General features: G+C 37.8%; 1 protein-coding gene across 1 annotated transcript in view; it reads left to right on the top strand.

Moving 5' to 3' along the window:
* The first annotated feature begins 2,906 nt into the window (after positions 1 to 2,906).
* GRB14 (growth factor receptor bound protein 14) overlaps positions 2,907 to 23,988 on the top strand; it is a 113,134-nt gene continuing 92,052 nt past the window's right edge. The window contains exons 1-2 of the mRNA XM_011358389.2: positions 2,907 to 3,611; positions 4,866 to 4,998. Coding sequence (XP_011356691.1) covers positions 3,421 to 3,611; positions 4,866 to 4,998 — 324 coding nt within the window. The 5' untranslated portion in view covers positions 2,907 to 3,420. The remainder of the gene's footprint in view (positions 3,612 to 4,865; positions 4,999 to 23,988) is intronic.

Raw genomic sequence — 23,988 nt, forward strand, 5'->3', positions numbered from 1 at the left:
GTGGTGAAAGTTGTTACTATTAATTTGAGAAACTGGCAGTATTTAGTAAAGCTAAACATACACATATCATGACTTCACAATGCCTCTCCTGCATATATATTATACAGAAATGCATGGACTTGTGCACCAAGAGAAGTATACCAAATGTTCATCGTAGCAGCATTAATAATACTCAAAAGGTGGAACTAGCCCAGATGTTTATGTCTTAGAACGGAAAAACAATAAAAGAATTAAATAACTACAGCTACTTGTAATAGCACGAAATATCGCAAACAATATGTTAAGGGAACCAAGTCAAGCACAGAAAGGTCATATTGTATGATTCCGCTTATATAAAGGTCAACAGCAAACAAACTGCTCTATTGTGCTTAGGAGTGGATACTTATGGTCAAACTGAGTTGGTTACTATGAAAATCTGGATTGGTGCAAGCGGCTTCTGGAGGGCTGGCAATAATACATTTCATGACCTAACATCAGTGTTTGCCTTGTGATGTCATTATGCATTTTTGTTTGTGAACTTCTTTTCTGTATGTGTATTATCTTTTCCAGAATAAAGGGTTAAGAAATTTCATTTGATAAGAAAGGGAGAGTAAAGCTAGGACACATTTTTCCTGAGGGTTAGGAAGGCTAGGATCTGTGGAGAGAGACAAGAAAGGGAGGTGCAAAGGGGGCAGAAAAGGCTCATAGTTGGGGAGGAATCAGGAGACAAATTGTTTCCTTTGCGATTTTAAAGCCTCAAGGTAAAAGAAACAAGAGCCACCCTAGGGATAACCTGCTGTTTGGTACCAAGATATCAGCCTTATCGTTTTAGCAATCTTTGTCAGTTATGGGAAGGAAAATCTCCTTTTTTAACTTCCCTTTTGATAGAAAAATGCCTCTGCATTCTCTTAGGCTATACTAAGTCTGATAGTATTCTTTATCTTTTATATAGCATAGTGCTTTATTTAGAATTATTTTTTGTAAATCTCTTGGATTCAAAATCTAATTCTTCCGTTGGCTTGCTTTAAAAATGTGAATGAGCTAATTCTAATAATTCTCGGTACAGATCCTCAAGGTATTTGGGAGAAAATTAAATATTTAATGCTAATCTACAAGACAAAACTATTTAGGTTCTTATTCCTCAGAGACTTCTTTTCTTTTTGGCCACTGATAACCACAGGTATTATCATTTTTTCCCACAGGGGTTAGAGGAAGAGTGTAAAGCCTGTAAATGGATACTCCCTGGATTTTTACTGAGAAAATGGCAGGAGAGGGGAGACACAATTAAGATCTTATTCCAATCAATGAATACTCTTTCTTGAGGTTAAAAATTTAAGCTGGGAAGCAGAGCACAATACACTATTGAGAAAAAGTACTTCCAGTGATTCCAAAGATATGCGGTTTTCACTTATCCTTTTCTCTAAAAAAAAAGACCAGTCTGCCCCGTGTGTGTGTGTTGGGGGGGGGGGGGGGGGGGGGGGGGGAGGTAGCGGGGGTGGTTGGGAGTATAGAGAAGAGAAACTTCAGCCATTGATTGCCTCTCCTGTTAGAATGCTCAAACTATATCATTTTTAGAGAGCAGACATGGCTGCCTGCAAGAGTTTTGGATGAATACAGGGATAATGACAATGATGATGATGTCAAAAGTTTCTTTCATTATGTCTCTAGTTCAAGTACCTGCAAATACATAACTTATTTTGCTGGAATAACCTCCACATATCTGTATGCTTTTACATCAAACTCTTTTAAAACCCATACATAGAATCTAGACCATAATTCAAGGAGTTGGATGTGAGTGAGGGCTCTGCCTGGCACATAGCATCAATACATGTTAGCGATCATTATGATTAGTATTATTAATTTTATCCCTCAGTAGAACTACTGTTTCATCTTGGCTTTGCCACTGCATTATTACAAAGCGTCTTGGAGACCACACTTACGGTGTGACTTAGGCCAGTACTACTCTTTATTCATTCTTAATTTTGACATCAGGAAAATGAAGAATTTGGATTCCATAAGCTCTTTGACTCAAAGATTTTCTGCATCCATGGAAACTCTAGGTTTCCTCAAAAGCTGGGAGTTAGCGACCCCTGGGTGTCAGCAGTGGTTGGTGCCATGGTGTACGTGTGTTGTGTGTGGTGGTGGGGTGGGGTGAGGGGAACGCAGGGATAAGGAGGAGGGGGTTTTGTGGGTTTCTGCAGGAGGCAGCAGTTTCCCTTTCCCTGGGTAGATGTTGTAGAGGTTAAGAAAACCTGTTGAAACAGATGCCAGGGACAGATGTTACCTAATTTGGTCAAAGAAAAAACAGTGTGTATAACATTTGGAAATCCTCAGCAGTGTACTGCGATGGGGGCACTGAAGAGCAGAAACATAGTATCACCCAAAATTTCAGAGTTGATGCATCTCAGAGGGTGAGCATAATGTAATTACTATTTCAAATAGTCTGGGTTTTGAGGAGGAATCTTCTGGGTTGGAAGCTCTACTGCACCAATTACTAATGCTATATTGTTCAAGATACTCCATGGCTTTGAACCCCAATTTCCTTATCTGTAAAATGGGATAAATAATTTATGAGGCTGTTGTGAGGGGGACTATGACAAAGTAGAGAAGGGACTCATTAAATGAGAGCTGCTCTTATTAAAAGAAAATCATTTTTCTAATTCCCAAGACACCTTCGGGTTTACTCATGCCTGAGAATTTTCAAACATCTCTAGTTTTCTATTCTGATCGTACTCCCTGCTCCTCTATCCCCGCTACCCCCGCCCCTGTCTTAGGCTACGGAGTGGAAGGAGGAAGAGGCACGTGGAAGAAGGGCTGGGGCGTACCTAGCCCTATGGCCCCCCGGCCTCCCGGCACGGTGGGGCCTGTAATGGCGGCCCAGCCACAGTTTAGGTGATCTCGGATTGCAGAGAAGGAAGAATGGAAGGGTCTGGGGGTCGGCGCTGCCCTGACCCGCTACCCAGCCTGCAGTCCGCCAGGCAAGGCCGGCCGGAGAGCCGGCTTTGCTGGGTCCCCGCCCGGACCCTGGGCTCAGCCTCGTGCTCTGGCGCCCACCTGGAGAGGTGGCGGCCCGGATTTGGGGCGCCAGCAGCCGAGGCCCCAGAGCGGGCGGCTGGGAACAGACGCCAGAGCCCCGGGCCCTGCACCGGGCCAGCCGGGCTCCGGGAGCCCTCCCCGCCCCCTCTGCGCCGCCCGCGGCCCCCACCCACCGGCCGCTCCTCCCCTCTCCCCACCCTCCTCCTCCGCCCCCTCCCCTCCCCCGCCGCCTCGCCGACTGCTCGGCCGAGCTTCTAAGCTGCCCGGGCCCGGAGCGCAGGCGGAGAGGCCACCGCACCTGCAGCGCGCACGGGCAGCCGAACAGGCACCTCGCCTTCTGCCGCTCGACCTCTTTCTCCCCCGCGCCAGGTCTCCTAGGACGCCCGAGACCCCCCACCGGCCACAATGACCACTTCCCTTCAAGATGGGCAGAGAGCCGCGGGTAGGGCGGCTGCCCGGGACTCTCCGCTGGCCGTCCAGGTGTGCGGCGCTGCCCAGGGGAGGGGCGACGCCCGTGACCTGGCGCCAGCCCCCTGGCTGCACGCGCGAGCGCTCCTGCCCCCTCCGGACGGGACCCGCGGCTGTGCTGCAGACAGGTAGGCAGCCCTCCGAGGGCGCGGGGGAGTGTCCTGGGTTGGCAGCCGGCGAGGGGGTGAGGAGGCGGTCCTGGGGGGTGAGCCATGTGCCCAGAGCTGGGCCAAGTTTGTGAAAGTCTCTGAAGACAATTCCCTTTGAGCTGGATTCTACCGGATCAGCAGGACATTGCGATCTCGCCGAGCCTTATAAATAGCATCACCGTTTCATTGAGAGCTCGCGGTCTCATCGGTGTGAACTAGGAGGCCGAGCTTCAGGCTGACCACCCATCTTCCTCCTTTCTTCGTGGCCCTGTATTTTAAAAACAAACAAGCACCCCTTTTTATTTTATGTATCTTAAAAATCGTAGCATAAATGAGTTTACCTCCCACATAAAGTCTTACTGCGACCCTGGAAAAGCAAAGCACGGATTGACATTTGAGCAGTCTTGCTGTTCAACAGGAAAGAATAGGGGCTTTAAAAGGTTTCCCAATCTCCATAGCATTCAGCACTAAGTGTCTGTAGAGTTCTCTGTTTTGCACCTACTTTAGGAAAGAAAAAGGCTGCAATAATACAAAAATCTATAGTCTTTTATAGTCATATATTTAAGTGGTACTTTCTTTCCCCCAGATTTTCAAAGTGCTTCAACTTTACAGAAGTTAAAATTACTCTGCAGTGGACTAGAGTACATTTATACGAGCAAGTTCTATTCACTTTCCTCCTCAAAAACACTGCCTTGTGATTTAGTATCTATAAGCACTTGAAAAATCAACAGACTGTGTGTGGGCAACATTGTGAATGAAATTTGAAGTGAGATGAACCACAGCTATAATTAATAAACCATAACTTCCCAAAGTGATTAGTAAAATAGCATAGGGGTGAATTCACTAAATTTTTATAGGCTTTGTCAATTTAATGGATGCACAATATCTAACTCCTCGGGATGATTTTTTTGCACCAGTAATTATAAGTCTGTAATTCGGCTTCAGGAAAATTATCAAAGTGCTGGAAATGGGATTTCTATGCCTGGTGACTTGTTTTAAAGGCCAAAAACAAGAACAATAAAAGGATAGGATACTATAGATGATTGACTTATATCAATTAACATATTTTATTTTGACCCACAGAAAGTAAATTACAGGTCTTTGCTGTGTACTTTATATAATATTAGTGTTGTCACAGAGTGGTACGTGTTGGCCTGAACTTTTTAGTCCTCACAGCAATTATATTTTACGCCCTGTTTTATGTAAATTACATCCTATGTTCTCTTGGTGTAGGAGAAAAAAGAAAGATCTTGATGTCCTGGAAATGCCATCTATTCCGAATCCTTTTCCTGAGCTGTGCTGTTCTCCATTTACATCTGTGCTGTCAGCAGGCCTGTTTCCTAAAGCAAATTCAAGGAAAAAACAGGTATGCCTTTAAAAATTTTCTAATTCAGAAATCTTAGGTGTTCTAAATCCATACGGGCTTCAAGATATTCATTAATTTAACAATATTAACAAAGGATTATCATGGCCTATTTTAAATAACTATTGACGGACATAAGTTCTTTGGCATTATTTTCCTTTAAGGGCCTTGGTTTTCACAGCTCTATAATGGGAATGTTAAAACTTACCTGTTAGGTTTTGGGGATGAGTTAAATGAGAAGAATATAGTAAAGCACAGTCAGAGCTATTCACAGAGCTGGTAGGTAAATTCTATGTGATAATAGATTATCAATTTTAAGTCAGAAATTGGAAGGAGGAGCAGTGGTATTGGGATGAGAAGGGGATTGGCTAGTTCCTTTAATACCTTCTTTAATCTTTCACACGTTTCAGCTCAAGCCAACTTCATTTACTGAAGGCAAGTGATAGAGTGTGGCAAAGGTAATTGGAATTTAGGACTCGACATGTCTTCTTTATTTCAGTGAATTCCTCAGTTTGGAGGCTTCTGGAGTCAGAAGGCACATGACTTGCAGGGGATGATTAGAAGATAGACTTTATTTTTATGATTTCCTTTGTTTACACGTTTCTAGTTTGAGACTGACTTAAACAAATTAGATTAGGATGAAGCAACTATGGAGAGATCCATCATGATCACACATTTTACCAAACCAAACCAAACAAAACACAACAATGTATCCTAGAATAATCCTATCTGTTAATATTCTCCCATCCAAATTTGAATCAACAAAACAAATAGAGGCTTCACTAGGCAAAATGTACCTTGTTCTTGCAGAATAGAAGTAATACATTTAAACAGATGCTTGCAGTGAGGGGAGGGATAATGAACACAGAGAAGACAGTTGATCATTTCCCCCCATCTATTGTTCCTTTTTCTTTTTCTGTACTTTTACTGCCTGTGATGGGTTTAATAATGTGTGTTTATAGTTTTAGGAATGTAGGAAATACCCTAAGAAATAGGTGAATTCTTGAAAACGTACAGCAGTAATAGAGACATTAGGGAAACATTCCATGGAATATTGTGTTTTGATGGAAGTCTGATATAACAAGACATATGTACTATTTTTTGGGGGGGTGGGGGGGGTGAAATTTAATGGGTGTGTGTGCTTTTTGGACAGGGATTGGAGAAAGTAGGAGAAAATACTCCCGGAGCAGAGGTAGTCTTCGTTAGGGGAGGCAAGTCCTTATTTAATTTGGGGAGATTGTGACTTTGAATGGTAAGATGAACAAGGAAGAGACTTTCTTGAGAGCTTTATTATCAAGGTGAGGTTTAAAGTCCTACCCCAAGGGAAAAATGCCCTGTTGGAATGTCTGGGCCCTTTGCAAGCTTGGCTTTTTGGGATATGGATGGGGGAGTATGGATGATAGATTTGACTGTGTGTAATTGTAGTGGAAAAAATTGATTCTGGATTGTCTATGTGACCCAGAATGGGGAAAGGAAATGTCTGAGGATGACACAGTAGTCACCTAGAGAGTTTAATAGATTTCCCTATTTGTGGAAGGCCTATTATGTTTTTTGTACCATCCTAAGCTCTGAGGCACTGAGCTAAGCAAAAATCCCTTCTGAAGGGTGTTTAAGCAGGTGGGGCTTCTATTTGGGTTTGGGTTATGGGTTAGGAGTTGAACAGAGGAAGGAGAGCAGAGGGAGAGGCCTGGGCTTACTCTGCCTTTAATTTTGTACATAGATACTGGGAAAATGCCTGTGTCTAAGAGATGCGTTCATGGGGCAGGTTTCTTTTGAAACTGGAGAGAGAATAAGTGTTGTACGCTTATGTTAATGGTGAAAAAGAGAAAGAGAGTGGGTTGTCAATGTCAGGGTCAAGTCAGGTTGTGCCCTAAGTGTGGATAGTCATCATCTTAGATTAAGACATTTTATCTTGGGGAATGACATTTCTTCAGGTCAAGTTTAGCAAATTGGCAAAATGGGAAAAGGGTGCTTTGTTACTATTGACTTCGACTCATTCCTGCTCAGGCCTTGTGTCCTGTTTCCACAGTGGCCTTCACAGAGAGCACTGCACCCACACAAACAGCTGTGCTGTTTCATGAGCAGAGAGTTCTGGCCTGAGTCCTGGAGACCATTCCCAGAGTGGGGTGCTCCCATTGAAAAGGGCCCTTTTCTAATTATCTTTCCCTTTGGCCCAAGAGTTGGGGTCTCTAAGACCCAAAGTTGGGAAGAGGAAGGTTTCTTTTTATGTTTCTTTTCCCCACGTGGACTTTGCATTAGAATTTACCCTTTGTTTTTATTCCTTTGAATATACTCAGTTCTTTGGAATGAGTAAGGTTTTAGGAACAGATGACTCTATGTCAGTAATTTATTCAAGGTCAGTATCTTGGTGACATAGATTACCCTTTAACAAGATGGTATTTCTGGTCCAGTTGTCTCTGACCTTTGATTGCGAAGATGTAAATGACAGTATGTGATAGGTACTATTGAATATTATTTATGGTTGAAACATTATAGGAGATGATTGTCTCTTTTTTTTATATTCTCTCTTTCATTTGGTTTGTTTAACCATTCCTGTCATTTTAGCAATTCTTTTCTCCCCAAAGAAGTGAAAAATTGCAGTTATGTACAAATAAATGACCAGAAAGTCTGAAAGAATCCATACTTGAAATGTTAAATTTCATGTGGCTTTTCAAAACCACAGTCAAAAAACATTTTATAGGCCATAATTTTTTTTTTTTTTTTTTTACAATTCGAGATGCCTACATAATGCATGAGTGGTAAAGTACATTCAAGCCACAAATAGGATATGCTTTATCTCTTTTTGCAAATAGCATGTCCCAAAGTATACAATACGGTTGGCTTCTAGCATTTTCATTTAAAAACAAGAGCTAGAACGAGGTAGAATCTGGATTCTTTATTCCTTCTCCCTTCTAGTATTTTTATATTACTAGCCAGACACATTTTTCAGGCACATTTCTTTGTGTTCACAAATAAACAGATTTATAGTGTACCTTGCTTTATATACATGGTCCAGAAAAGTTACTTGCAATTTAACTTTTATATTAAAAGTGATTTACCTTATGCATTTAGATATCTCTCTCTCTCTCTTTTTTTTTTTCTATTTCTGATTGAAATGTACCAGGAACTCATCCCTGAGCACTTGTTATTTGAAGAAAGGGAAAGAATAAGCGATCTTTAGCCCTTCCAGCACAATCAGTTCTGGTCTTGAGTTTGTCAATCCCCAGGTAATTTTTGTGCTTGGACCCATTTTGTGTAGTAGCTCTGTCTAATTGCTTCCCAGGACTATGTAGTATAACATTCAAAATAGAGCTTCTGAAGATTTTAAAAATAAAAAGATACCTATGAAAAACTGTGTCATGGACCGTTCGAGCTGGAAGAGATCTTTGAGATCATTTAGTTGAATGCTCTTCTTTTACAGATGAGTAATGGAAGCGAAGAAATGCCGTGTGTCTGAAAGTGGCACAGCCAAAACCTGAAATCTAGATTTCTTGAGGCTTTGACAATCTTTTTTTGGGAAGGTACAATTTCCAAAGAAATCTAGAACCATGAGATTAGTACAAGTAGCAAACTCATATCGGTGTTATTAGTTATAACTCTGCCCGTAATTTAAGAGCAGGAGTGACATATACCATTTGTGAATATTCATCTAAGCACTGAGAATCCTCTTTTCTTCCCCCTTTTGCAAATACAACTTTCTCTTTGTGTTTTTTTTTCCTCTAGCTTTCTTCTCCATCTTCTCTTTAACATTGATAGGAAAAATCTATCAAATAATTGGTTATATCACCAACTAAGATTTATTAGTACTACTAATAAACCAGCTTTTGCGAGTAGTTTCAATTTACAGGATATTATCTCACAAGCACACACAATGGAGTCTGTCACTCATTTTTAAGCTTTAAAAAAGAAAGTGCAAAAGCCAGAAGTGGTTTGCCCATAATTCCAGTTTAAACGAAGGGAGATCAAAAAGATGATCATGTCTTAGTGTGATTTACCCGTTACTACACTGTTTCTAGTCTATTCTGTATTGAATTAAGCCTTCTTATCATTTCAGAAAAATAAAAAAATCTTCTAAATAATTAAGAAATTGCTTTTTTATATGCTCTGCCTTTGGAATTTTTTCCTCTCACATATCAGGGACTATAAAAAGATACGTTCATCTCTGTCTTCAAATTAAGGAGCCTATGATGCCAGTCTTTTGTGGTGTCAGTAATTGTTCCAATCTGTATAGTACTGAACTTGTATGTGTAGTCCTATAGGAATCTCATGTGGCTACTCCATTATCCAAACTCTCATATATTCATTTCTCTAGTATATATAGTAGAAAGCAATTAACTGTACCCCCATATTCTTATTTTCTAGATTTAACAATTATCAAGATTTTGCCTCATTTACTTCATCTATTCCTTTAAAATTTTTTTATTGTCTCTGTTGAAGCATTTTCAAGTAAACTTGGTACCTTTTGTTATTATTGTATCCTTACCTAGTTTTGTATGAATTTCTGAAAAATACATTTTCTTAAATAACCAAAATGCCATTATTCCCTAACAGAAGTATTAATTTTTTGGCATTATTTAAAACCATTCATAATCAAGTTTGGGGTTTTTTTCAGTTGGAAAGATAGACAAAATCCTCAAATTACAAGCTGATTATATTTCAAAAGCCTTTAAATTAGCTATTTGGAAATTTAAGTTCATTTTCATATGAAGCAACATCGTAAATTTTATTTAGGCCCCCCAAGCCATTTTGCAAAATCCCATTTAATGTAAAATGAAATGCAAATATCATGCAGAAAGAATAATAGCAACAATACTTGCTCCTATTAGGGTTTCAAACAAATATCTTTCTCACAGCAATTGCTACTTTTGAATGTTGGCACTTGATGAATATCATTTACTTGTAGAGGAATTTAAAAGTACACAGATCTTTGTAGCAATACTGAAACAGGCTTTGGAGCAGTACTTCTCAAAGTGTAGTCACTGGACCAGCCTTCCTCAGAATGAGCAGGGATGCTTGTTAAAAATCTCCCTAGAGGACACACAAATGGCCAACGAATATTTGAAAAGATGCTGAACATTGCTAGCTATTAGGGAAATGCAAATCAAAACCACAATGAGATACAATCTTACACCTGTTAGAATAGCTATAATCAACAGGACAAGTAATAATAAATGTTGGAGAGGAAGCAGAGAAAAAGGAACCCTCAAGCACTGCTGGTGGGACTACAAATTGGTACAACCACTATGGAAAACAGTGTAGAGGCTCCCCAAAAAACTAAGAATTGATCTACCATATGATCCAGCAATCCCCCTACTGGGTATTTACCCCAAAGACTTGAAAACCCATATCCGAAAAGATATTTGCACACCGATGTTCATAGCAGCATTATTCACAGTGGCCAGGACATGGAAGCAACCGAAGTGTCCTACAATAGATGATTGGCTAAAGAAGCTGTGGTACATATATACAATAGAATATTATTCAGCCATAAGAATAGATGAAATACTGCCATTTACAACAACATGGATGGACCTCAAGATAATCATGCTAAGTGAAATAAGCCAGACAGGAGAAGTTGAAAATCACATGATATCACTTATATGTGGAATATAAACCTAAAAGCAACAAATGAACGGGACAAACAAACAGAGACTCATGGACATGGACAATAGACTAGTGGTTACCAGAGGGTAAAGGTGGGGGAGGGGGCAGATAGATGGGGTAAAGGAGGTCAAATATGTGGTGACAGAAAGAAATCTAACTATGGAGGTGAACACACAGTGTAAATACATATATGCCTTACTGTTAAAGTGTACAGATGAAACTTACTGGATTTTGTTAACCAATGTGACCATAAAAAAAAATTAATTTATTAATTTAAAAGTATAAATAAAGGTACTTGGGCCTCTTGCAAAGCCCACTGAATAGTAACTTCCTGGTGAAGAATATAGGACTTCAAGTTTTAAAAAATTCTCTTTGTCTTATGTACAAAATCAGGTTCTCTTATCGTTGCTGCTTCAAAATTGTGGACAATTACATTTATTTGAGAAAAGGTAGGGATATTACAAATGGACTTTAGTTGATATTTTATCAAGGTATCGATCATTTGGAGTAAACAGAACCTGACATGAAGTAGCCTGAAAGGTAATGTTATAGTACCTAAAGGACAAAAGTTCACAGATCTCATGAGAGATTGGAATTGGGAATTAGAAAATCAGCAAAAATCAGGGCAGCCACTTTCTCCATTTTTTTCTCTTTTGTTCTCCAACCAGCACAGCACATAGCCTTTGCCTCTTGTCAATCTGTTTCATTCCCTGACATTTCTCTGCAGTATTGCCTGTGTGTCAGTGCATATGACCCCAATGGCCACCCCTATTGGAATAAATATTTCCTCCTATTAGTGGGTCAGCACTTGGTAACTGACAGGAGTCTGTATCTGGGCAGAGGTATTAGCCCAATGTGTCCAGCTTTTATTCGGTCAGCTGTGGCCAAGGGGCACAGAGACCGGGACCACTCCTCCCTCAGCAAGGAAGTGCAGGTTCAGTAGATATGGCATATAGAAGTGAAGAGGAAACAATGGACAGCTAGTGAGTATCCCAGGAAAAAATGATCTCAAACAAAAATAAGAGGGCGCAAAAACAAATTCTTATGTCTATGATATACGATGATCCATTGATTAGTTGAATTAGCCTAGAGAGTTCACGGTGTCCATTTCCTTCACCTCAATTTACTTAATTCACTTGAAGCGTACTTACTTGTGTTTTCAGTTGATGTCACCCTTAAGTGATGGTGACTTTCTTTGACCATTGTCTTGAGCTCACATCTTAGTGAGGTCCCTTAGCCTCCAGTGACAGGAGCTACCAACTCCAGATTCTTTCTACTTCTTGCTAGTTACCTTCATTTGTAGCAGAAGACAGCTGTTTCTTCCTATTTTAAAACTTCGATTCTCTAGCAGGTCTTCTGTTTGTCAAGGTTTTATTTCCACTTTGAAAGTTGCTTCTAATTTTTGGTTAATTTGGAGGGTACATTTGCAGTTCAACCTTTGTCTGCAATACGGGTTTTATTTTTCACTTCCTTGGAAGCTCAGCTTCTGGCTTGCTTTTCCCTAGGGGCATATATATATATATATATAATCTATCAAGAGAAGGAAAATTGGAATCATTCATGGTTCAATATAAATGTGCATCTTAATTAATATAAAAAAGCTTTCGGAAGTCTTATGGATGTTGCTTTCAAAAATGTCAGCTTATATGGAATATTAATAAATTCTGTTTTGTAAGTATACACCGATGTGTATTTGATCAGGGATAAGCAGACTTAGGAATTGTTCTTTTGGTTCTTAGATAAAAGAAGCTCAAGGGAGAACCTAGAAAGTACCCACGGGCCTTTGCCAAGGTAAAGGAGCTGAAGGGAAGCTTTCGGAATCAATTTGGAAGAGAAATGGGAGAGCTGATATGGGAAGAGCATCCTTCACTTTTTGTCCTTTTCTTTGGTCCTACTTATTTAGTATTTTTCAAAGCCACAGAGAAAATAGCACAAATAGGAAGATTAATATTCTTAACTAGTTTACAAATGCTTCTGTCTGTTCCAAAAAATATTTTACAATTTGACTGTTTATTCACACATATTCTTCCATAGATGTAATAATGTTACTTGTAGTAGTTAGGTTGTTAGGGCAGTCGGTTAAAGTTTTTTTTTTAAATCCATAATAGCTCCAGAGAGTAATACATTTACAACATCCTGTGCGCCATTTTTAATATTGTTTCCATGAAGAAATGTGAGTCAATATGATTTGATTAAAATATATTAGATTGGAAATCAGCAAGCCTAGTTTTTAATATGGTCTTGCTAATAAGTGATGATGTGATATGAGCCCATTGCATACACTTTCTGAGCCTTTGAGTACAACAATTTCATCTGGTTCCGAGAGCAAGCGATTCTGATGGTTCTTGAAGTACTGACACTGTCTAGTAGATACAGGAGTCTTGGGAGGTTTTTCTGGTTCCGTTGGTCTCAGAAATTATTTCTCAGCCTTTGTTCAGAACTTCCCACATGATCACCACACCTTCTTTGATAAAGAGCCCATTTGGGGTGCAGTGGTGCAAGGATCATGAGAGCCACCTTCATGGAGATGATGTGGGTAGGAGGGACTAGTTAAACTAGAAATTGTGCATCAGAGTCAAGGTCCAAATATTAGTGAGTCAGAAAAGATATCATATCTGGAAAGGGCCAGGTTGGGTTGGTATGGTTGTATTTAAACATAGAAATAAGGATATGAGATTAGAAGTGAGTATTTGAGGCTGGCATAGGTCCACTATGTACTAGGATCTGCTTGGCTTAAAGAGTTTGGGGTTGTTACAGCCTCTAAATCCTTCTCTCAATTCCTCTTGCTCCACCCTCAAGCCATTTATTTGGTTGCTCAAGCCAGAAACTTGGAACACCTCCTTCTGGTCTTTGTGGAGTACTACTGCATGTTTTTTCACAGTGTACTTGAATCCTTAAACTTCTCTCTATCTCCACTGCTACCATCTCACTTTAAGCCACTGTCTTCTCATGTACAGGAGCCTCATAAATGGCCTTGCTTCTATTGTAGCCTGTTTTGGTCCATATACTTGTTATAGTGAACTTTTAGAAATGTAGGTTATATCACGTCACTCTGGCAAAAAAGTTTTGAAAGTTTAGAATAAAATCCAAAAATGTTTGCCTTGGCTTATAGGACTCTACATGGTTTGGCTTCTGTCTATTTCTTAAACCTCATCTGCATTCTACTCTTTGTTCATTATACCCAGCCATGGAGGAGGGGCAGTCCTACCTGTTTGTGAACTTGGTAAGCTTTTTACTACCAGAGCCTTTTGCTTGACTATTTTCTCTGCCTGGAACTTCTTTTCCTGGCTCTTTACCTAGCTGACTCCTCTTTATTCTTTAGGTCTCATCGCAAGATCATCTTATCAAGGAGGCCTTTTTTGGCCAGTCTACCTAAAGTATCTCTCTACACCTGTTCCCCCTCCCCATCCCATTACATTTTCGATTGTATTTCCTTGGCTGTGCTTACCATAACCTTAATTGTCTTATTTATCTATTTTATCTAACTATTTATTGCTTTTCCCTCTGAAAAGAATATCATAAGTTTGTTGTTGATGAGTTCTTTCATTAAAAGAATGAATAACTGGATTATTGAAGATAGTTAAAATCAATTTTAATAAATTATATTTTGACATATTCTAATCATGATCAGTCAGTTTTTTCTCTTCATCAAATTAAAAAAAATTTCTGATTCTTTTAACACATTTTATTAACAAAGATAAAATTATATGCTAGAATCCTGGATCTATTGGATTTTTGTAGTATGTATCTTTTGCTTTTATTACATGCATAGGAAATTTTGATCATGTGTAATGAAATTAATGGATATATTTCCGATTTTATATATTACTCTTTTTAAATGGAATTACAGTGAAAATTGCTTGGTGAACTGATATACTTTCTTCCAACTTACTGTGTGTTAAAAATCCACACATTTAGAAAAAAATTAAGTGGAAATATCAATTGGGTTTATAATATGAGTGTCAAAGCAAGGGGTAGATGTTAGCAAATGTTTTAATTATTAACTATTAATGTCATAGGTGAATGATTTAAGCCAGAGCTCAAATCATGTGGAAATGGGGAAACATATACTCTTTGAATATATACAAAGACTTTCCAAGGGATATACAAACTCATAGGTTTAAGAGAATCAGTTTCTAAATCCTCATCTTCCATATGCACTTCTTCCTAAAACCTACCCTCATGAGAACCCACCTGTGTTCACAATAACCTTCTCACCTGGTACATTACCCTGGGGCATGTAAACCTCCAGGGCATCATGCACAGGGCAAGCTGCCTTTAATGATTAATCAAAGCACCACAAATCAAAACGGTTTCCTGTCTTTTTATACTTGAAACATATTTCTGTTAAGGGTAGATATACTTAGAAATGAGAATTTTGGCTAGTGTTGAAATGTTCTGAATTTAGGTATATAATGGTGTGCTGGGAGTAATGACAGTTTTTATTTTTCAATCTTCAGTTATTAACTTCAGTTCTTCCCTCTCCTGACTGTTGTCAGACAATGTGTAACTCTTGAGGGGGAGGTTCCTAAAAACAAAGCAAATAGTGCATTAGTGAGAAATATTGAATGCCGAAAATGGCCTGTTGTCATGTATTGAAATGTGTTTTCCACTCTTCTCAATACTCGGGGCACATCAGTAGCTGAAAGAAAATACACCCACAGACACCTGAAGTGATGTAGGTTACTGCTGCAATGAGGTTTCTTGGGAAGCCAACTTGGAGCATAAGTTTGTCTGTAGGAAGTTTACTGGGGAGAGCTCCTATTTTCACAGTGCCTGTGAAAATAGACTCAGGGAGGAGACAATGCAGCCATCCCAGAGGTTTTAGCCAGTCCCATAGGAACTCTGCAGCTGTGATGGCCCTACAGAATTGTTCAGAATTAGGGCAGAGGGCCTTGGCTGCCCAGAAAGGGGCTGGCCGTGGTGTGGCAGCTCTCTTCAGCTGAGTGCAGTGGCTGGCAGGGAGGACAGAGCCAGGAGGTCTTAGTGGCTGCCATACTAACAGCTGGAAGAAAAGTGCTTTAGTCTTGAAGGGGCAGGTTTGGATGGCGTGCCACAGCACCTACAACAGTAACTGCTTCTTTTAAATCTAACAAATTCTGAGACTACCAATTTTTTTAAAGATAAATTGTATAAACTCAAGGAAATAACTTGCACATGATTTATTTTAGATTTTTTTTGTGTGTTATTTTAATGCTGTGGTTAAAACCTATTTTATCAAATCATATCGTGAAATATTCCAATGCCAGTCAGTTCTCATCCTATTATATAAAATACTTTAATATTTCTTTAATATTTTTAATACTACTTTTTCTTAGTAAAAAGTGTGCTAGCTGCTAGACTAATTGTTTTAAGTTATACACCATTTGCTTTCATTAAAAACATAAGAAATTTTTATCATGATGAAATTATAACTAATGGAGCTATTTCGAATTTTATACTTGCTTTTTATTTAATTTACATCTAAAAGCTGAAAGTCAGGGTGGAAATTGCATTCACACAATTACCAAAGGGAATTCCATGCCTTCCTAGCACTTTGTTATATTCCTCAGAACTCTTAGTTCTGTATTATTTTAATTTTGACAGCTTTCAGTTATTTTTCATAAGATGTAATCGATAATTAATTTTCAGTGTTTAAATTTTTTTCTCAGAATGCATGTTGATACTGCTATTCGAATGGAACAGTTAAGTTGGACTTTCTCTGGTAGCATATAAGTAGTCTGATTTGGCTGATTGATTTGAGAATGAGGACTCATTTTTCCAATTATATGGTTGACATTTTCTTTAAATTGAATAAACTAACTGTATTTAAGCCTTACTCTTTTGTTGAAAAAAATATATAAGAAGCATATAATAAGACAAAAGCATTTTATTTAAAAAAAAAATTGGAAAGAAGTCATACAAAAGCCTCACCATATGTCGATTTGGCCAAGGTGTGATAATTCACACTTTTTCCCTAAAATTTTCTGAGTGTATTAGTTTGAACAAAGTACATTTAAGTGAAAGAGGAATATATCATTAATGGTAAAGCCTTGGTGATAAACTCTGCAGAAATTGAGAAAGTGAATGAATCCGATTGGGGAACAAATATTTTTCAAGTTAGGTGGTTTCTAGTTTGTTGTTTTCTGTGACATTGTAAAAGGCCCTAATTGGTTTACCAGATGATGGATCATTAAAAACTGTTTTAGCCCAGATGGAATCAAAAGATTGATGTTGCCATCTACCACCTCTGCATTCTCTTTTTTCCCTTACCCAGCTTAATTTTTCTCTCTAGCACTTACCATCATCTTACATAGTATATGTTCACACATATCTGTGTATATTTTCTGTCTTTTCCCACTAGAACATAAGCCCTGTGAGGGCAGAGACTTTTTTTATATACCGCTCAATCTCCAGTGGATGATGCAATGCCTGGTGCTTACTAGGCCCTCAGTGCATTTTGCTGAATGAAAGAATAAATGAATGAATAAGTGAATGGGGAATGACCAGAGAAGTGGTCATTGTTAAGAGAAGGAGTGAAGGAATATTTGGGAATGTACTAATAGTTTAATATAAATGATAAAGAGTTTGCAAGGAAACTTAGAAAAGCAAAATTTAGTTTAGTTACTAAGAGGTGTCTGATATTGTAAGATGTCAAAAGAGATCGTAGTCAGGATAAACATTTGAGTATTGATTTACCACTATTAATACATTCTAAATTTGGATTACCCTTGCTCAGAATAAGTTCTGTTCTTTGTCTCTTTGGTTCCCTTGTAAACATGTTCAGTCTTACCAGCCCATGTCTGCTAGTTAAAAAGCATGTATACTTTATGTGACTGAGTCCAGTAAAAGCTTTTCAATCAACTCACATTCACAGTGGAAGATTACTTTCATTCTTGAGAAGAGTGACATGTGCATGTGAAGCCGAGTATTCAGATGAAAGGGATACTTTGGTATTATTCAACTGTTTATTGGCAAGACTTGGGCCAGTATCTAATTTCTCTTTAGAGACGTTTTGCATTATATTACAGTACTTTACTGTACTGTGCCAGGGAAATTAAGATCAGCTGGAACACACTGTAGGTCATTGGCTTGGAATCTTAGGGCACTGGGAACTTGATGTTTTGTTTTAATGACCTCATTTAGGCTGAACCTGCCTTTGTTCCAAAGGCATAAGGGCCCCTTTAGAAAACCAGGTTTGCACCTTGGGAAATATATGGGAGAGGTTTAGAGAAAAGTGACTAAAATATTTGAAGGCATTGAGTCAACTTCCATATAAAGAGTGCTTGATAATTTATGACTCTTTAGTCAAGAAAGGACAAAGAGTAGGCATAATTAAAGTCTCCTCAACATGGATGTGGCCATATCTGAAACATACTTTGAAGGTTGAAGGAGGTAGTTTTAAGAAAAATGAAAGGAAGAAATGGTTATAGGTCATGGAGCAGTTCATGGGACTTGTGCCCTGGCTGATGCTTTCTGCAGAGATTTCCAGAGGACGTCACTCTTGTGGAATGAAGCATCTCATGCATGTTTCTCCAAGTGGGAATATATGATGTATTTATCCATATGGGATGTGTGAGCATTGTGGGAGGGCCATCTGGGAAGCTGTACGATTAACATGGAATACCTTCCTGGAACAATAATTTTAATTGAACTAGGGGAAAAACATTTTTGTATTAAAATAAAATCTGTTTTTACAAGTAGAATGCACAATTTACATGGATTTTTTAGAAAAAATTAAATACCTTAGAGTCATCGCCTACCCTGAGGTGGCAAGGGCTGTGCACTTACTTTCTTTCGCATTTTTGGTAGTTCTGGTGGAAAAATTTGAGAAACACTAATGTCGTTTTCGGTTCTGTGGGAGGTGGCTCTTTATAATCCTCAGGAGATTTGGTTATTATCGCTCTCTTTTTTTTCTTCTCACTTCTCTAACCAAAGTTCTTTCTCTCTAAAGCCTCTGTTATTTAATTGGTACTTATGTCATTAATATTGAGGACATTGAGTTGTCAAACATTTGAAATGTTTTTTCTGCTCACCTGCAGCTTGGCAGGACATGGCGCTCATTAAAGTCTTTGAAGACCACCTATTCTTGAAGACCTTCTTCAGATCTTGTTTGGAATAGCTCAGCAGTTTTGGATGTTTTTGACTGCTCTTTCTTTCTAGAAACGTTTTCTTGATTTCTACTTGTAAGTTTGTGTTGTAGGATCTTGTTGGTCTTCCTTAGGGTTTTGTTTAAGAACTTTTTGTTTTCATTTTACTGCCGGTGGTCTCATTTTTTCCCCCCATGGCCTCAAATGCAGTATACATATAAGTCTAGACTAGATCTTTATCCTGGGCTATCTGCTAGATATCCGCACTTATATAGTCCATAGTATCTCAAATTCAGCATTTTCCAAGCCAAATTAATACTGTCCCTCTTAAACTTGCTCCTTCTCCTATTTTCTCTTCACTGGGAATAGCATACTCTCTTCTCATTCTAGAAAATCAGAAATCTCAGTTCATCTTTGGTTACCTTCTATTCATCTCTTTCCTCATTCAGTTGGTTACAGAATCATGGAAAACTAACTCTTGAATTTATCCATTCTCTACAAACTCTCAGCCATTGCAGTAGTTCAGGCCAAATCATCTCTCTCATAATTATTTTGAGAGTCTCCTCACTGATTTCTCTATTTTTCGTCTTGCTCTACTCCTAGAAGAGTCCTATGCTTAAAAATATTTTTTTATTGAGGAGCTAAAATTCATATAACATAAAATTAACCAAAGCATACAATTCAGTGATATTTAGTACATTTCCAGTGTTATGCAACCATCATCTTTATCGAAGTCCATCACCCCACATGAAAACCATGTACCCATTAAGCAGTCACTCTCGATCCTCCCCTCCCCCAGCTTCTGGCAACCATTAATCTACTTCCTGTCCCCATGCACTTACCTATTCTGGATATTTCATATAAATGGAATCATATCATATGTGGCCTTTTGTGTCTGGTTTCTTTTAATTAATGTTTAGAAGTTCATCCACATCATATTATGTAATAATATGCTTTTAATATTATTAAAACATGAAATAGTTCCAAACATGTAGAGAAGTACATATTTTTTCTTTTGAAGAAATAGGAGGCTGTTTATACATGGTAGCCCACCTCCTACCTCCCATTATTCTTTTGTTCTCAATTCTGTGTTTTCTCTCTTTTCCCCCTACTATGAGGGAGCCACTTTTCTGAGGGTGGAATGTATCCTTCCATGTTTTTATACTTTTGTAATATATAGCACTGTACTGTGTTTTAATGATTTATGTACATGTTATGTAAAAATATGTTTCTCTTCAACTCGCTGTTTCATTGAACATTTTGATTAATCCATGTTAATAAATGTAGATTAGTTTATTTTAATTTTATTTCATTGAATGCATACATTGCAATTAATTTATCCTTCTCAGTTTCCTTCATTAAAAACCACACTGTAGTGTACATTCTTGTGCCTGTGTGCAATGGGTTCTCTACTCGACATATGTAGAAGTGGAATTGCTTGGCTGTAGAGCAGGTGCATGTTCAATTTTACTAGACATTGCCCAGTTGCTCTCCAAAGTGGTTGTACCCAGCAGCAATATATGTGTCTCCATTTCCACACTTTCTCATCAGTAGCTGGTATTTTCAGATTTTAAAGTTTTTGCCAATGTGGTGAGTGTAATGAAATTTAATTATGGTGTTAAATTGCATTAGCTTGATTACTTTTCAGGTGGAGCATCTTCTGCCTCTGGCCATTCAGATTTCTCCTTTGTGAATTATCTATATTTTATATTGTGTTTTAATTTTATTGGTTTGTAAGAATTTTTTATTGCATAGATACTAATCTTTTTATAATTATAAACATTGCAATGATCTTTTCTCAGTAATTGTGAATTGTCTTTGTTTACAGCATCTCATGATACAGAATGTTTTTGTTTTAATTCAGTTAAATATAGTTTTGTGCTTTTGTGTATCTTATTAAAGAAATTTTTTCTTTCTTTTATGTCTTTAATATAGTTTCAGCTAATCATTTTAACATTTTAGTTCTCATACTTGGGTCTTTAACTCAGCATGATTTATTTTTATGTATGATAGGAATCTAATTTTTTCCAAAAGAATATCTACCCATAAAAGTACCATTTATTAAAGTCATCACCTCTTCTTTTCCCAAAGCTTTTTAACATTTCTTTGATCATGTATCAAGTTCTCTTTTTTATAGCAAAGTGACAGTTTTAAAGGGCAAATCAGATTATGTCATTCTTCTCTTAAACCATTCTGTGAATTCCCCCATCATTCTTCAAATACTGATTTTAATAGGGCTTTCAGGGTACTGAATAGCTGGACCACCTCTCTGATCCTGTTTCTTAAACTCTGCTTTAACCACACTGAACTTCCTTTAGTTTCCTAGTATCTCATTCTTTTTCTTATTTGGCCTTGAGAGGATAGTCCGTACATACAATGTTCCATGCTCCTGCATCTCTTTTCTCCTTAATCTTTAAATAGCTAGCTTCATATGCCTTTCTTTGAAGACTCAGCCGAGTCTTCTCTTCCTCTACCAGATCTGCATTAGGTGCATTATCAGGTTGTTTATTCATCAGTGTTCCACCATCCAGGAAGCTCTCTAGGGCAGCAGGAACCAATGAACATCAGTGCATTTCCAGACCCTTGCATTGTGCCTGGCTTGTTCTAGGTCCTCTGTAAATACTTGCTGAATGAACAGATGGTTCAGATGACACTTTTACCTAAAGTAGGATTCATCTCTGAAGTGTGCGATAGATGATCATCCATATAGTCTCCTTGAGCATTTTCAATAATGAGCTTATTTTGCTTGTGATCAGTAAAATCTCTGAATAAATGCTTTCTTATGAACTACATGTAAAGTAAGATTGTGTATAATTGCTAGAAAAAAATTAATTGTAAAAATTTTGGCAGGATTTTACCTTTCCTTATTTAAATAATAATTTTGATTCACTTTCCAGCATGTCAGGACATTGCTAATTGTATTCTTTTATTATAGTAATTGTTCCTCTCAACTTTGCTTTATTTGCACTTAAGGTATAAATGATATAACTGTCTTCATTCAAGAGAGACAGAACTCGCCACTTTAACCTGCCTTCAAGGGAGATGCTAGTGGATTAGCCAATACTTTGATTAAATTTTCTCAGCACATTGCTAATCCATTCAACCAATATTTATTGAATGTCTGCTTTGTACTAGTCATTGTGTTTGGTATATATATGATTGTGTTATTATTCTGGTCCTACTTCATCTTGTTCATCAAAAATGTCACGAGGTGTTTCTCTATTTTTTAGAAATCAAGTTATCTTCAGGCCTAGACATTTCTTTGACCTACCAGTATAGAGACTTACTTAAAAAATAATAACTTAGCAATTATTACTGTTATCAGTAATATTTACTCAGTAATAGTTATCAGTAATATTTACTCAATGCACTGGTGCTCTGCTGAGAAGATAAGTTTTATAATATCCTCTTTTCCTAATATCTCAGTGAGGTAGACACTGTCATCATATCCACCTTTAAAAGGAGGACATTTTGGTTTGAGAAAGATTATGTTATTTGATTAAAATTACACAGATGGGAAGTGACAGAGGCAGAATCCAAACCCACATTGCCTGGTATTAGTGAGATTTTCTTCCTTTCTTCCTTCTTGTTTTCTTCTGCCCTTCTTTCCTTCTCCTTCCCTCCCTCCCTCCTTCCTTCCTTCCTTCCTTCTTTCCTTCTTTATTACTTTTTTTTTTAATTTTAAAAAACATTTTGAAAACAAAAATGGAATGTTTTTAATAGACCAGGTCCATACAGTGAGTAGCATTAAAAGGTAGAATTCTAGAGGTAGGCATTGCTGAGACATTATTTGTACATGGTATAACAGAACCAGTTTTAGATTTATTCAGAGGTTTCTTTCACTCAGCATTACCTTGGACTTCATTAGTTTAGTTCTAGATATATTTAAAATTACAGTAATCACAAAATTTAAATATAAAAATGTTTTTTACTTCATTGAAAAGATGATTCTTCAAAACTGTTAAGACTCTATCCTGGATTGTGAGAGTCTGTGTAGTGGTAAAACACTGACTTTTTTTCTCTGATGTTGGTTTCTAAGGGCACATATATCCTGCCTTTATATTAATGATGATACAATTTTCAAGGTACTTTCAAATATGTTATCATTTTTATCCTTTTAATACCTGATTGTAGTAAGTATAAGAGTTAGTTTTAGCTCAGTTGTAAAGACAGAAAGAGAGAGGGTCAAAGATCAAGGGTTAAATCGTAGAGTATTGCACAACAGAGCCAGGACTCGAACCCAGATTTTCAGATTTCAGTTACAGCCCTGAGTACCTAACACAAAATTGATAGGTGGCATTCTATTTAAATACTACACATAGAATACCTCCTTTGTGTTCAGTATTGCAGATTTTTGTATAGTGAAACATGGGTTGTGACAATAATAAAAAGAGTTGTTCTCGAAACTGCATGTGAAACCCAACCTTAATGTATTTTGATCTCCCTCTACCTCCAGTGTTTTTCCTATGGTATTAATATATTGCTTTCAGGAAACTAAAACTTTTTTCAACTTTGTTTCAAGACGTGTCAGAAATCATTATTATTATTAATATTATTTTACATTTTAACTTTTTTTTTCTTTTTAGGATTTTGAATGACTTTTAGAAACTACCAGGGAAATTGGATCATTCTCAAATCAGGTTGTTTTCAGACTTAGTTGTACTGTGGGATATTAAATTAATTTTCATTGACAGACCCTTGCCTGGGATTTAATTGTGATTTAAGCTGATAAAAGTCCCGCCCTGTGTCCTAGAACAATTGGACAAAGTAGATGAAGTGGAGAGGAATTTATTTTCTCAACCTTTTTCCCCTTAGAACTCAAGTCACCTCAGAAATAGAGATTTGGTAGTTGACCTGTCCTGCCACTACAAGGTCACTATTAGCAGCTCCAACACCAATCAGAATAATTCTGGGGCTATAAATATTAGTGCAGAGAATTCTGGTTTTTAAAGCATGCGATCAAAAATGATTCAACCATTTACAGATTGAATTAAATTCCGTTTTTTAAAAAGACGAGTTAGCAATGTACTCATCAGTGTGATTACCCTTCCGTCTTTGAAAAGTTGTTTTATTTGTAATGCTTTAGGTTGGCAATTCTCAAAACCCGGTGGGCATGTCACAAACCTAGAGTATTTGATATAAGCACAGGCTCCTGGGCCTCAACCCTGGGGAGTCTTTTTTCGTAGGTCTGCAGTGGGGCTGAGTTATTAGAACTTTTAACGAGCACCTGCCAGGAGATTATGATTCTATGCAGGTTCCAGGTTGAGGAAACCATGGTGTAATCTGATTGAAAAAGGAGTTGGAAGAACAACATTTCCCT

This window comes from Pteropus vampyrus, unplaced genomic scaffold (assembly GCF_000151845.1).
Source record: "Pteropus vampyrus isolate Shadow unplaced genomic scaffold, Pvam_2.0 Scaffold2, whole genome shotgun sequence".
Taxonomy (NCBI): Eukaryota; Metazoa; Chordata; class Mammalia; order Chiroptera; family Pteropodidae; genus Pteropus; species Pteropus vampyrus.